The 14,343-nt window shown below is 42.9% G+C and overlaps 1 protein-coding gene across 4 annotated transcripts in view; it reads left to right on the top strand.

The window, feature by feature from the left end:
* The window catches only part of CDH20 (cadherin 20), a 156,165-nt gene that overhangs the window by 116,858 nt on the left and 24,964 nt on the right, over positions 1-14,343 (top strand). For all 4 annotated transcript variants that reach the window (XM_081873013.1, XM_081873012.1, XM_081873014.1 and 1 more), the window contains exons 3-5: positions 6,493-6,787; positions 9,330-9,449; positions 12,158-12,325. In XM_081873013.1, the coding sequence (XP_081729139.1) occupies positions 6,493-6,787; positions 9,330-9,449; positions 12,158-12,325 (583 nt within the window). The remainder of the gene's footprint in view (positions 1-6,492; positions 6,788-9,329; positions 9,450-12,157; positions 12,326-14,343) is intronic.

Below are 14,343 nucleotides of genomic sequence, written 5' to 3'. Positions count from 1 at the left end.
GACATGGTGGCCTTTCCCTTTTGTTAGCCCTAGGATCTAGTATTCAGATGTAGACTGCTTCCCACTTGGCATTTTGACTCACGGTTGCTGCCACCAACCCACATCATGCTGGTAATGCTTGGTTCAAAATATGCATGATGTGACATCATTGCAGTCAATGTTTCCCTCTCCCTATTTTCATAGAAGGGAGAGAGGAGTGCTTAACATAAACATAAGACATCATCATAAAAACATTGGGGTGGATGTGGTTTGGGGACAGCCATTTTCCTCACTGTCAGGTCCAAAGTTGCCACCGATTCTGTTATGAAAGAGGATGGCAAATCTAAATCTAGGAATGGAATACAGATCTCCATCTGTGCCGTGCACCTGCTCCTTTTTTTTACTTGCTACTGTAGCCCAGATGTTCATGATTAAGATTTGAACTTTAGAGCCAGTTCTGCTTGGCTGAACTTATAGTTCTGAATATATCCGTTGCTTTTCTCCCCCATGAACAAAGCTGTGCACTTACTGAAGGCCAAACACAATGCTCAGTGGTTCCATTTGCAGATTAAATTCATACAACAGCAAACAAGAAGCGTGGTAGAAAGAGAAGTAGCTTGATGGTAAAGCACAGATACTGTACGCAGAAGATTCTTAGTTTAATATTTCATCTCTGTCTGAAACCTTGGGATGCTGTTGCTAGTTGAGTTAACACAGATCAATGATCTGACACAGTATAAGGCAACTTCCTAATCCACCTTCGATTTTCATATGCAGCATATCCGATAAGGAAAGGTGCAAGCCAAAGGTGGTGGTGTTTTTTTAAGCACCTACTCTCATTCTGCCTGAACTCAACCAAACTTTCTTGTTTGGAACACAGACCTCATATTACGCTTCAACCCTGAGAGCAAAATGCTGGTTCTCCTTTCTTATTTCGACATTTTAGTCAACTTGATCCATTCATTGCAGTGGCAATGAGCTTAGAACAGATTCCTTAGCTAAACAGAAATATATGGAGTTTTCTAATATGTTTCCTCAATCACAGCTGCAGTATTGCTGATTCAGACTGTGACCTACACAACATCTTCTGAATTCAATAAAAGCAGGAGCAGGTTTTATGTAGGCCAAAATCAGGACGTTGACAGGTTAGGAAGAACAACATTCCCCAAAGATTCACTGAGTCATAAGGTCAGGCCTTCTGCTTGGTGAAACTGCATTCACCTCTTGCATTCATTAAAGCCCCACTGACACAGAACAGGCTGATCAGAAAAGAGGCGTGGTGCAGTCCATTACTGTTTTTTGAATCAGGAAAATTATCCAGCACTTTTAGCACTATTCTATTCTAGCACTATAGAAATAAGACTGTACAAAATTATTTTATTTCATATTGCTTGGTGTGTGTTTTTCAACATCTCTTTGGTATGCTGTGTTTCCATAATGTACAACTGGTATGGATTTACCTTTCACTTCCTTTTCTATATTTCATGTATTCTGGGCAGTGTGCTCTTCTAAGAATACGTAGAAAGCTGTCAGATGGTACCTTCTTATTAGATGAGATGCAAAGGACTGAGCATCCATTCTGCCTTTACTTCCAGCATACTTCCACACATATGCACACACAAGTTGGACTGGTGCCAGCATCTAGACAATCAAACTAGCAACCCAAATGAACCTTCCCAGGCCTTAGTATCAGCTCAAAAGTCCACCATCAAGATTGATTAGACTGGTGGACACTAGAGACCAATTTCCTAATGAATTTACATTCAATTTGCACATGTTAATTTATAGATTACAGCTATTCTGGATCCTATAATACCACTCAGATAGTGGAGTTGTTCATTTGTTTGTTTTCCAATACATAGTAGGTTTTTAAGGGGCATCCTAGCTAAAATAACGGGCACTAGCAATAGGCCTAACAAGCTTGTAATATCCCATGGGTTTGGGGAATAGTACTTACTGTGTGACGGTACCTTGCAATAGGCCTGCCCTAAGACCTGGATGCAGCAGGGGTCAGCAGAACCTCATCGGGTGTGCTATAATATATATTTATGAACAACTGGACAGCCACTCAGCATAGCAGCTAACCAGGCAAAATTAAAATTCCCAACAAGTTCCTACTTGTTGTAGGGAACCACATCCTGGTTGGGAAGGGGAATTTCTGCTGCAGATTAGTTATTTCTCTTAGACAGGCCACACAAATCTGTGTTTGCTTTTCTGCTAAGACTGGGAGGTGAGACGGTTTGAGTTACATTTTATACTAGCCATTTTACTCTTCTAGGTTCTTCAGTGAAGCACTTCCATTGTACATGAGCATGACTTTCTCAGTTATGGAAAATTTCTGTGCATTTGTAGAACTCCATCAAATGGCTCACATGCATCCAAGAGACTCTGCAAGGTAGTCCTGAGGGTTGGTCCAGACTAGCATCAGCCTAGAAGTCGTCTTTTCTTCTTTGGCAATCACTTGTAGCCGAGTAGATTGTCTTCCATAAACACAGTTTTCAAAAGTGAGTCCGTAAGTGATGGTGGAGGCCAATTCTGGATCCCCACGTCCTTCCACAGTGGGGACATTGGTTTCTGGGCAGGAGCTGATCATGGTGAGGGTTTGCCAAGCATGCCTTCCTCTTAGCACATTTCTCCCTTTCATCCTATTTGAGCATCTTCAAAACCCATGACACATTTGGTAAAGGCTGTTCTCCAATTGGAGCGCTCACAGGCCAGTGTTTCCCAGTTGTCTGTGTTTATACTACATTTTTTTAGATTTGCCTTGAGAGAATATTTGAACCTCTTTTGTTGACCACCAACATTACGCTTACAATTTTAAAGTTTGGAATAGAGTAGTTGCTTTGGAAGACGATAATCAGGCATCTGAACAACATGACCAGTCCAACAAAGTTGATGTTGAAGAATCATTGCTTTGACACTGGTGATCTTTGCTTCTTCTAGTACACTAGCATTAGTTCTCCTGTCTTCCCAAGTGATGTGTTTTACTGATACTCAGATCTCACAGCTTCCTCTGCTGTGTGCTACTAAGAGGGAAACTGCACTTTCCAGGAGGTGAGGCAATGCTGGCATAGGAAGCAGCTATGTCATCAATTCCCCCTAGGTGACTTCAAGCCTACCAAAGCATCGTGGAAAGGAACTGTGCTGAAGCCGGCAACTCTCCTAAAGCAATGAGATAATGTCGGAACCTGTCGCTAAAAACCTGACCGAACGCAACAGTTCTAAGAACACAGAGAGCCGGACATTTGCAGCCTCCAACCAAACAGCATGATAAGCATTACTGTATCTCTGGCTTCCTGACATTTCCTAGCATGGCAACAGTTGGCTCACTGAGTGGCAGGAGGCTGCCTTCATGTCTGTTCTTAAGCGATCATCATGCTTGAATGGTCACCTGATTTCACTGTCAGGGCCCCTGCTGATGCTGCCTTAATGACATGGGAGCCACTGGAGCATGTGGTTCACAGAGTGTGGGTTAATCTACTTTGTTGCGATAATAAAAACAATTGAATAACTCCTTTGTTCCAAGCTCTTTCGAGAAAGGGTGGGATACGGATGTCCTTGACACCTTTTCTGAGCCACTACGTCAGAAGACACAAGGTCATGTAGGAGTAGCCAACGGTGTGTGTTTTCCCAAATCATTGGGTATGCTCCACCCACAATAATTGCATTTTATATTGTTGTCAGAGCTGCCTCTAGGTCCCAGCTCACAGAGGACCAACGCTAGGCTGTTGTAATGTACAAAAGTCTTTATTAAAGTCCAATATCCATTTCAAAGCCACAGCGTGCAGCACTACGTCTTGCACTCTAGATCGGCGAAGTCCCGTCTGAGTCTCCTCCCCCCTGACACCAGTTTAATATCCTAGCCCTGCTCCACCTCTTGCGCTGCTCTCTCCTCCTCTGGGTCCTTCTGCCGGCTGGGGCATTGCCCTTTCTGGACTCTTCCGACGCTGAGTCGCTTAGCTCCTCCCCTTGCCTCCGGCGGGCTTTAGGACCCGGTTCCCAATCCTCATTCTCTGCTGTCCCGCGCTCCTGTACATTTGAACTTGCCTCTCGTGCCAACCCAGTGACCTTTCTCCTAACCGTCACGCTACTTGTGTCACTGCTTCCCCCTTCCGGGACACTGGCCGGATCTGACCTCCCCCCCGTTGTCCGACTCTCCGATGGAGGCGTGGTCAGCCCTGTCTCGTCTTCTCTCCCTGGTGGGGAATGCCCTGGCCCCGATGCTTGGGACTCTTCCCCCCCACTCCGCTCTGGTGGGGAAGCTGGTCCTGATTTCCAACTACTGCTCTGGGAGTCCCTGCTGTCCCCTTCCTCCTGGGGTGTTCCCCTTGGGAACCCCCTACCCCTTGCCACTGGCGCCCCCTTCTGTGAATCTTCCGATTCGCTGGAGAGGCTCATGGAGTCCCTCGGACCACTGTCACCTCCTACGCTCCCCTCGGATTCCTCCCCCTCGCTCTCCATCTCCTCTCTTCCCTGTGCCTCTGCTCCTGAACCCCTGACAATTGTGATTTTCCTCAAAAGGACTTCCTGGCTTTCCTCTCTCTTCATTTAACCCTCAGAATCACCTTCTGAAGTAGCTTAGGCTGACGGTGAATGGCCCAAGGTCAATCAGCGAAACATCATGGCTGAGCAGGGATTGGAAACTGGGTTTCTCTTATCCCAATTCAGTACTCTAACAGTTCCATTACGCATTGTCCAGATCTTTTCCAGGAAGGACAAATTTTGCATTGAAGCACTGAAGTGCTGTAAGTGGTTATTGGCGTTTTGTTGTACCTGCTGCAATCTTTGAAAAACACAACTCCCATAGACCTTGGTAGAATTTACATCTGAGTCCACATCGTAAGTATTGGGGTGTGAGACTTTCCTGCTCAACTAGTTTCCTGGCTATTTTCTTCCTATTCCCATACAGGAGGTTAAACAAAAGAAGCAGGCAGGTTTTGGTAGGCAAGGAATCTTCCCAAGCTTTTTCTTACTGTTGCCAGTTGCGGTCCCATAAGCCATTTGATTAAGCCTCGGGTGATTTTGCTCTCAATATTTTTCAATTATTTCACAAGGCAAAGGTGTTTAGCAGACTTGTAACTAATTGAATCATTCTTCTTGCCTTTTGTAAAAGATAATTGATACTGCATTTTGCTTGTCTATGTTCTGTTGCTTCCCAAATTATCAATGCCTACTCAGAACTAATTAGCCACCATGCAGTGTGTTAATTCGCTAATTCCCTCTAATATTCTAGGGTGCATTATCATCTGCACCAGCTGTGCTAGAGTGTATGATTCAGATGTTCCAAGCTGCTTACCTTGCCCTATTCTTTTACAGTAGCTGCGTTACAACTTTTTCATTTCCTAATAGTTCAGCTGTGTCTTTTTTCCTCCTGCAATCACCATGAATCTCTATGAAATCAATTCACTGCCATAAGGCTCCTTTCCTGCTTTAATTTAATCTTAGGTTAATAATGAAATATTAATTTGGGGTGTGGGGCCATCATAAAATATGCAAAGAAGCAGTTGCTTTTTGTATGAAAAATGCAGGCCAACTAACGGTCTTATTTCTTTCCTAGACATTGAAAAAGAAATGTGTTGTGTAGTATGAGGGTTCACTAGCTAACGGCCTTTCAAGTTTTGTGGCATGGGGAAATAGAGTGGGGTGGGTGGGATGTAGAGTCACAGTCCTTTTTAGAGTGACTATATGCCCTACTTTGCAGAGTACTGTCCTCTATTTGTGGCAGAGAGAAGTCTAGAATCAGAGGAAGAAGCTGAAGCAGGAGATGAGGAAGGAAGGAGGCCAAGTGGAAGAGATTAGTCAGGCTGGTGGAGAGTCACAGATGTCTCCCCCTCCTGTTATGAAAGCTCCCATCCTCTGTCTCCCAGAACCAGAAGAGGGCTTCATGCAGTTGCAGTCTCCAATTGCTTGGAAAAAGTTATGGAGAGGAGGGGACTTAAATGGCGGTGCTGGGATGGGGAGTTTCAGTCTCAGCAACTGATTCATGGGGTAAAGCCTACCAGGGATGGGCTGCTGTGTTCATTAAGCCTGACACTCAGCCAAGTCTGTGAAGATTGTGTTTTTGCTAATAAAGAGTTAACTCCAACTTTGATCGGTGTGATTTACTGTCAGCTCACTCTTTGACACACATAACACTGACAAGGGTATTGGGCATGTTTTGCCCCAACCACAAAGTTGTTCCTAAGTGCAGTGCTTCATTTCCCCCCATAGAAGTGAATGACAGACCTTCGTCAAACCTGCTTACTCTTCCTAGTGAGTTTAGCCTCAACTAAACTCCAAGACTGCAACCTGTTTACTTTGTCCCACAGAACCAAGGCAGGAAGAAGCAGCTTGTTCAACTAAAACACATGGCGCACTAATGATGATGGTGATGGTTGGTGGCAGGGATGATAACCAGAAGTTGTTTGCCTTTCTCTACCACAAAATCAAAATGTCCTCAACCAAATGCATTAAATAGCTCTTCACATATATACTGTGAGCTAAGTTCCAACTACATATGGTTACTCTTTGCAGTTGCATTCTGATATGGACAGAGGAGATGGATCCATCAAATACATACTGTCGGGAGAAGGAGCAGGCATTGTGTTCACCATTGATGACGCAACTGGAGATATCCATGCCATTCAGAGGCTGGACCGAGAAGAGAGATCCCAGTATACTCTGAGGGCTCAAGCCTTGGATAGACTGACTGGCAGGCCGATGGAGCCGGAATCTGAATTTATCATCAAAATCCAAGATATCAATGACAATGAACCCAAGTTCCTGGATGGACCATATGTTGCTTCGGTACCAGAAATGTCACCAGTAGGTAAGTGGGACTTTTGAGAACATGCTTTCAATATATAGAAAACAAGCCAGTAAGTATGCTAAAGAAATATTTGGCCTTTATTCCAGCTCCCTAGCCGAAAGATTGCAAAAGGAAGGGCAGGAACTGGGTTTACAGTTTAGATTTTAATTTCAGCCTATGTGGAGCGTAGGATAGTTATAAAATAGTGATTCCTAGGTGGCAGGGAACCTTCTTTGATCTGTCTAGTTTTCCCCTCAGCCTATATTCTGTTTTTCCTAGCTGTCTAGGGAAGAAACCAGGAAATGTATGACCCTTAAACTTCTCGTGAAACTTCCCTCCCATTGGCTGCGCAGTTTGCTTCTTTGTACTGTTTATTGCTGAAGTGGAAAACCACTCCAGAGGTAGAAGCTCTGGCACAATTGCTCTGTTTGCCAGCAGATTCTGTAGTTGAGGCTTGTACCCTACCAAGGTGAACACAACCCAACAGCCACATATTGGTGGCTTCCTGAGCAGGCTGCTCTGAAAGGCCCATGGATTAAATTTTCATTTGAGCCCCTTTGTTCTCGCAGCATCTTGTGCCAGGGTCAATTCCTCCCTCCCTAGTTTACTGTTTACCAGTTTTGATTTCGTTTCATCCAGTTGCCCCATTTGCACTTCCTTAATAGCAACAGGACTACAGCCAGATATTTATCCTACAGTACCCAACAGATGGCAATAGGACCACCATGCATGTGTAGCTCAGAAGTTGTGCAGGCCTGCAGTAGACTGTGGCTGCAAAAGCGGTGCTAGGGGAGTCCTCTGCTGCTACACCAAGGTGTGCTGCTTGCTACCTGTCATTCATATGCCCACTACAAAGAGCAAAGAAAGAGCCATAAGCACAGAGCCATGAAGACCTGTGGCAACAAGCCTTGTGCTTCATTGATTTCCAAGCTGTGCTGTGGTCCCCAGGGGCCCATCATCAGCCTGTGTAAATTAGATCAGTCATGAGCACTGGCCAGTTTTACACCTGGAGCTAAAAAGGACTTTGACTGCCCATAGATCAGAGAAAGGCAAAGCTGATTTTAAAGCACCTTAAACTTGGAAAGGTTTATGAGATAAGAAATCCATTGGTCTTTTTTGCAGGAGCAAATATAGCACAAAATGTAACCTCCTGACTCTTTGCAGTTTATTAAACAATATTCAAATCCTAGCCACAAATATCGTTCACATTGAATATATCATATCATATAAAGAGCCAGATCTGAAATATATTTAATAGATCCTCATTAACGGTTCTTACTTTTCTCACCATCCTTCTGTTCCCAATAACATTGTCCAAGCATATATGCATTTGCTCTTGAATTCTATTACAATGTGTCATTTCTCTTTTCCATCTTTTCATTTGCTTTTTTCCCTCCACATAAACCTACAAGTTCTTTGGAATGGTGAATGTGTGATAGCTCTATTATACACCAGACAAGTTTCTTGTTTTGTATATATAACAATATCTTTTTAAACAATCTAATCCCCAGGACTGCAAAGATAAATGTGGGGGGAAGTATGCTAAGAAATACACTCGTGATACACACTCCCACTTCACACAGCCACAGCTAAGTATTTTTAAGGCCTGTTGAATTGAAAAGAAACATATTAAAACATGCCCAACCCTGCCATTAACTAGTGAGACTCAAAACTGCTTAATATTGGCCAGATTATGCCCTATGGTATTTGTAGCATTGCATGGATGTTATATTAGTATTCATGCATAAAAACTACCAGGGCAGGCTTCCTCAACCTCAGCCCTCCAGATGTTTTGAGACTACAGTTCCCATCATCCCTGACCACTGGTCCTGCTAGCTAGGGATTGTGGGAGTTGTAGACCAAAAACATCTGGAGGGCTGAGGTTGAGGAAGCCTGTACCAGAGCCATCAGGTTTCAAGAACAATGAGACAAAGAACCGCACATCCAATTAAGATTTTCAACTCTCAGAATTCTGCACCCAAATATTAAGCTTTTTGGCAAATACAACCCATTTTCACCTTTTGGGAATGACATTACTTAGATAAATGCAATTTGATTGCCCAGATGTAATTTGGTTGCTACAATAGTCGTGATTCTTTGTTCAGATTTCATAAGATATTTCGTTGTTGTTTCTGGAACGCAGTTTGTTAAAGGGACTTTCTCATTTTTCCTATGATATTGTTCTCCTCTTCTGCATCATATAATCCTTTTTTTCAGTAGCAGAGTACCGAGTATGATTTAAAGTTTTATTTTAAAGCTGAAGGACTTATAGAATAGAAAGAAGGTGATAAGTTTAGCACCCTGTGGGTCTTAACAGTTCACCAACAAGTGCTGTTATCCTATAGATTATTTACTGATCCAATGATGTCTGGTGGGATTTGTGCTTGTAACCCCCATTAGTGCTAAGAGCTATGTGTGTAAATTCCTCAAGCATTAGAAAGAGAACAGGCTCCTAAATAAATACTCTGTAGAGCAGGACATTTATAATTCACTGAACATAGTTAGATCTGTGTCCTCTCTCCACAGCTACAAATCTAACAAGGTTCTACACTGTTTTTGTCAGGCACCTCTGTTATCCAAGTGACAGCAACAGATGCTGATGATCCTACCTATGGGAACAGTGCCAGGGTAGTCTACAGCATTCTCCAAGGACAGCCATATTTCTCTGTGGACTCCAGAACAGGTAATTTCATTCAAGAGAAAAATCAGCCAAGAATGTGACATTTTCCATTAACTTTCATTCAGTATTCACCTTCGGCTTCATCTTCAAAATGCAAGTCATCAAAGACTATGCAACCCATTGTTTCTCAATAAAGCACCAAGAAGTGTTAAAAACATGAATGAGAAATGATGTGTCGAGTCCAGCAGCAATTGTAGGCTGGTGCGATGGAAAGGAAAAGAACTATTAACTTCGGTGGACATTGCATTGGATCCTAAGCGTGGGAAATGACATAAATAAAATGAAGAAATACGCAAAATAGATAAAATTGAATGAATGTTGGGGAAAATCAGCAAAGTTAACAGTTGTATACGGGCTTCAGAGAACAATCTTGTGACCTGTATTAGCGGTCCCTCAGGGTCAATGTTATCAAAGTCTGTAGAAAAGTAAAATAGAAAGAACATGATAAAAAATTGACCTCATCAATCTCTGGGTGAAGATCCCCAGCCAAACCAAAAACTACAGTTTCAGCACCATACTGTGGGTTAAACTGAGAACAGGGCCTGGAAAACCTAATGTGAACCTGATGTCAGCCAGATGCGAATGAAGCTGCATAGCAGCTTTTCACTCTTAAGAGTGTGTGAGGATGCCCCATATAGCCACAATGTTGAGTATTGGGAGAGAGAAGCCAGACTCAAATCCAGGTCAGCTGCCAGGGTGATCTGTGATTATTCACTGTCCTTTAGGCTAAGCCACCTTGTGTGTTGATGTGACGCTTAATAAACAAAACCCTGTAAATTCCTTGGCTGAATGATTGTTCACAGACTTAATAAGTGTTAACAATCAAACAGCAAGCGATGGCCGCTTTTCGTCTTGCCAGTGAGCAGCGGTTGCGGCCCGACACGGCATCTCCTCTCTCGCCCAGATCCACAACGCCATTTTAGAATGTTTCCCCAACCCCTTCGGCTGCCATGGAGGCTCACGGGTTCCCGCCAAACCCATCCTTCAAATGAGCCAATCCGCAGTGGCCTGGGAGGGGGGCGGGGCATGGCTCACTAAGCAGAGTCCATTCATTTTATCACCCAGCACTTAGGCGTGCTGGAATGGGGGACTCTGTGGCTGGGCATGGAAATCCAGTACATGCATCTGCTTTTAATGCAGTGAAGTGCAAAGGTTAAGCTGAAGCATCAAAGGACTGGAATTATAAAGACTGTAGATATGATAGTTACTGTAGACAAGACGAACTGCATTATATATGATTATAAAAATTTACCAGCATGTAAGATTACTGTGCCTTGTATGATAATAGTTGTTTTGTCACTACCACAAGTGTTGTGTCCACTAAAAGCCAAACACAGTGCCTTTGTTTTGTTGTTATAGTCTTTGTTTCTTAAAGAAGGGAATCTGAAATCCAGAGAGAAAGAAGTCAGATGCTAAGTTGAGAATAAAAATAAAGAGATCGACTATTCCACCAGGGCCCTTTGAGGAAAAGACAAAAAGCAAGATAATAAAATATTACCCTAAAAGTCCAGAGATGTTTAGCCCTAGGGGTCCATTCTTCTACAACCATGAGCAATAGTATTCAGCAAAGGTAGCAACTGAACTCGGACGTTTTTGACAGGGTTTATCAGAGAAACCTTGCTGCCACCTCATGTTCTATTTCAGTAAAACTCTCAGGAAGGGAAACTAGCTGCAACAACCCTGGATGTTAACTATGGGGTAGTGAATCCTGCCTCTGTTTCCGTGTGCAACTTTTGCAGTGTAGCTCCGATTCACTGTCATGCATTGCATGCATATCCCTAATTGCAATTAGCTTAATTACACATCATGTTCCACATTCAAAAGCACAGGCATCTCTTGAAGAAGCATAATGAAGTTCTGAACCATTGTTTTGCATGCCATGCACAATTGGTTTAATTACATTAGAGCTTCAGTCACCGCTATAACCTGTTTGCAACAGCAAATGTGCATTCTAATACCAAGAGCACAAAATCAGATATGCGCCTAATGATAGCATGACCACAGAAGAGTAATTATTTGAACTTCACACCATTCAAAGGATTCTAACTGATTAATCAATTGCCTTTCAAATGAATAACTGATTAATTTTCATTACCAACAGGGTGCCCTTTAAAAAAAAAAAATACTGAAGGAAATTTGAAATAACTAAAAAAAGAAAGAAAGGCAGAAGTAGCAGCTAGCTGTCAAAGTTAGGAGGAAAGGTTGTTTTTAACATTTTATTTTGTATTCTCTGTTGCAGAATTAAAATAGCCCTGAAAAAATAAACAGGCATGCCCTTATCTCTCAACCTAAAATGTGTCTTTTCGCTAATTCAAATTACTCAAATTTAGAATATATAAGAAGACAAGATGTACTTGTTTCCTACTGTAATCTCTGTATGAAGCTAAAGGAAGAACTAGGCTCTAGCGCTTCTTTCACTAACTCCCGAGTGATCTGTTCATGGCAATTCCTTCCGTGAATAACAAATTACTCCACCAACATGGCTGCGGACCAGCGTTGCATCTGGTTCCTGGTATCTTGAGAGTATAGCCCATTCTGATTCTGCAAAGAGGCATGCCTTTCTGGGTGGCTCCCAATAAACTTTGTTTTTCATCTTGAAAAGGAAGCATTTCCCAATGAATACTCGGGTTAGTAAATTTGTTACTTTGTGTGCATTATTCAATTAAATGCCTTTTTGTGTGTGTCTTTATTTTCCCCTGCCGTTTTCATAGGCTTAATTAGGACAGCGCTAATGAACATGGATAGAGAAGCAAAAGAATATTATGAAGTGATTATCCAGGCCAAAGATATGGGCGGACAGCTGGGAGGATTAGCTGGGACGACCACAGTCAATATCTCCCTGTCTGATGTCAATGACAACCCACCCAGATTTCCACAGAGTAAGTCTCAGCCACGATGTCTCAGCATTTGGGGGCGGGGGCAGAGCTTCTCCATGGACGTTTCTTAATTCCAGGGTATTCTTCCCCTGGTGCACTGTTTTGTCCCTACCCAGATTTCCACACAATAAGTGTCCACCACAATATGCAGATCTCTGGCACATTGCCCAAATAAAAAGATGTGACAAAATATTTGCACAGTAAATATGTGCTTTACTAGTTATCAACAACAACAACAACAATGGTTTGAAGAATCAAGAAGACAGATTGCCACCCCAAGAAGCTTGCAGTCTAACACCTGACGTGAAGTGGAAGAGAGACACGAAGAAAATGGAGGCAGGGGCAAACAGGGCAAGATTCTGCACTTATCAGTACTTAGGATTAGTTGCCGTAGGGGATAAGAACTAAAGAGCTCACATAGACCTCACAGAAAAGGTGGGTTCTGAGGAAGGCTTTGGAAACAGTGCAGATCTGGAGAGGCAGTTCTGGGCAAAGGAAACAGCAAGGGAGACAGGTCAGTCATTTGAGGGAACAGGAGATCTTCACACAGCAGAGGATGGTGGTGTTTGTGGGGGTAGAGAAGCACGCATATATACAGGCAGAGGAATATAGGGCTACTACACCAGGGCAATAAGGGAGTGAGAACCCTGCGAAGGATATTGGAGATTAAGGATAAACATCTGGAGCTTTTCAGAGTGATCAGAGAGTTGAATGGTTTCGGCAACAGAGTTCTGGATGGACTTGAGGGGACCATGATGGAACAACAGGAGGAGGAACAAAAGGAAATGTTGGCATGAAGGCAAAGGGGTAGGCAGCTTCCCATGTGTGATAAAGTGAAGGGGAAGGAGAGGTTTGATGGAGGTATAGGAGAGCAGAATGGAAGACGAATGGTGGGGAAGAAATCAGGAATGGATAGTTCCAGTATTAGTACTGAATGAAGCTTTAAGTGGATACCAGGAAGCATTAGTGGCTGCTAGCCTTAGTAAGACTTCAAAGGCAAAGAAGGGATGCTGAGGATTCCTTAAAAAGTGTTGAACTTTTTTAAAAAATGGTCTTTCCTCTTCTTCTTCTTTGTCCCTTTACTTGGGTGTATTCCTTTGCATGTTTAAATGAAGGGTATCAAACTAAATTCATATCTGATAACATAAAATAGTTTTTGTGCTCTTTAGCTTTGTTGTTGTTGTTGTTTAGTCATTTAGTCGTGTCCGACTCTTCATGACCCCATGGACCAGAGCACGCCAGGCACTCCTGTCTTCCACTGCCTCCCACAGTTTGGTCAAACTCATGCTGGTAGCTTCAAGAACACTATCCAACCATCTCGTCCTCTGTCGTCCCCTTCTCCTTGTGCCCTCCATCTTTCCCAACATCAGGGTCTTTTCCAGTAAGTCTCTTCTCATGAGGTGGCCAAAGTATTGGAGCCTCAGCTTCAGGATCTGTCCTTTCAGTGAGCACTCAGGGCTGATTTCCTTCAGAATGGATAGGTTTGATCTTCCTGCAGTCTATGGGACTCTCAAGAGTCTCCTCCAGCACCATAATTCAAAGTATCAATTCTTCGGCGATCAGCCTTCTTTATGGTCCAGCTCTCACTTCCATACATCACTGCTGGGAAAACCATAGCAGCACAAAATGTGGCCCAAAAGATGCAGACCTGTTATTAGAATATAATGCAGACCTGTTATTAGAATATAACCTTAAGTTGCTCATGCAGTTTTAAACCATTTCAGGAGGCATCAAATTTTCACAGCTACTACAGAGGCTCAACTTCAGTTCAGAGGTTTAAGAAATAGTCAACAGCCTAAATACTGGGTAGATTTCACTGTGTCCCTAGATACTGGCTACATTCCTATGAAGATTCACTGATTCTCATAAAACCTTTCAACCTGCAAGTATATTGCTATAATTAATAAACAACAACAACAGATTTGTACTCTCGGATTCTGTTCCAGCAGATTTCTCATGAAGGTGATCTTAGAACGAGTCTTGTACGAGTCAACAGAATGACTTTCACTTCCTACCTAAAC

Source organism: Podarcis erhardii (assembly GCF_964252035.2).
Source record: "Podarcis erhardii genome assembly, chromosome: 8".
Classification (NCBI taxonomy): Eukaryota; Metazoa; Chordata; class Lepidosauria; order Squamata; family Lacertidae; genus Podarcis; species Podarcis erhardii.
The sequence above is the reverse complement of the archived record's forward strand: the minus strand, read 5'-3'. Positions and strand labels throughout refer to the sequence as shown.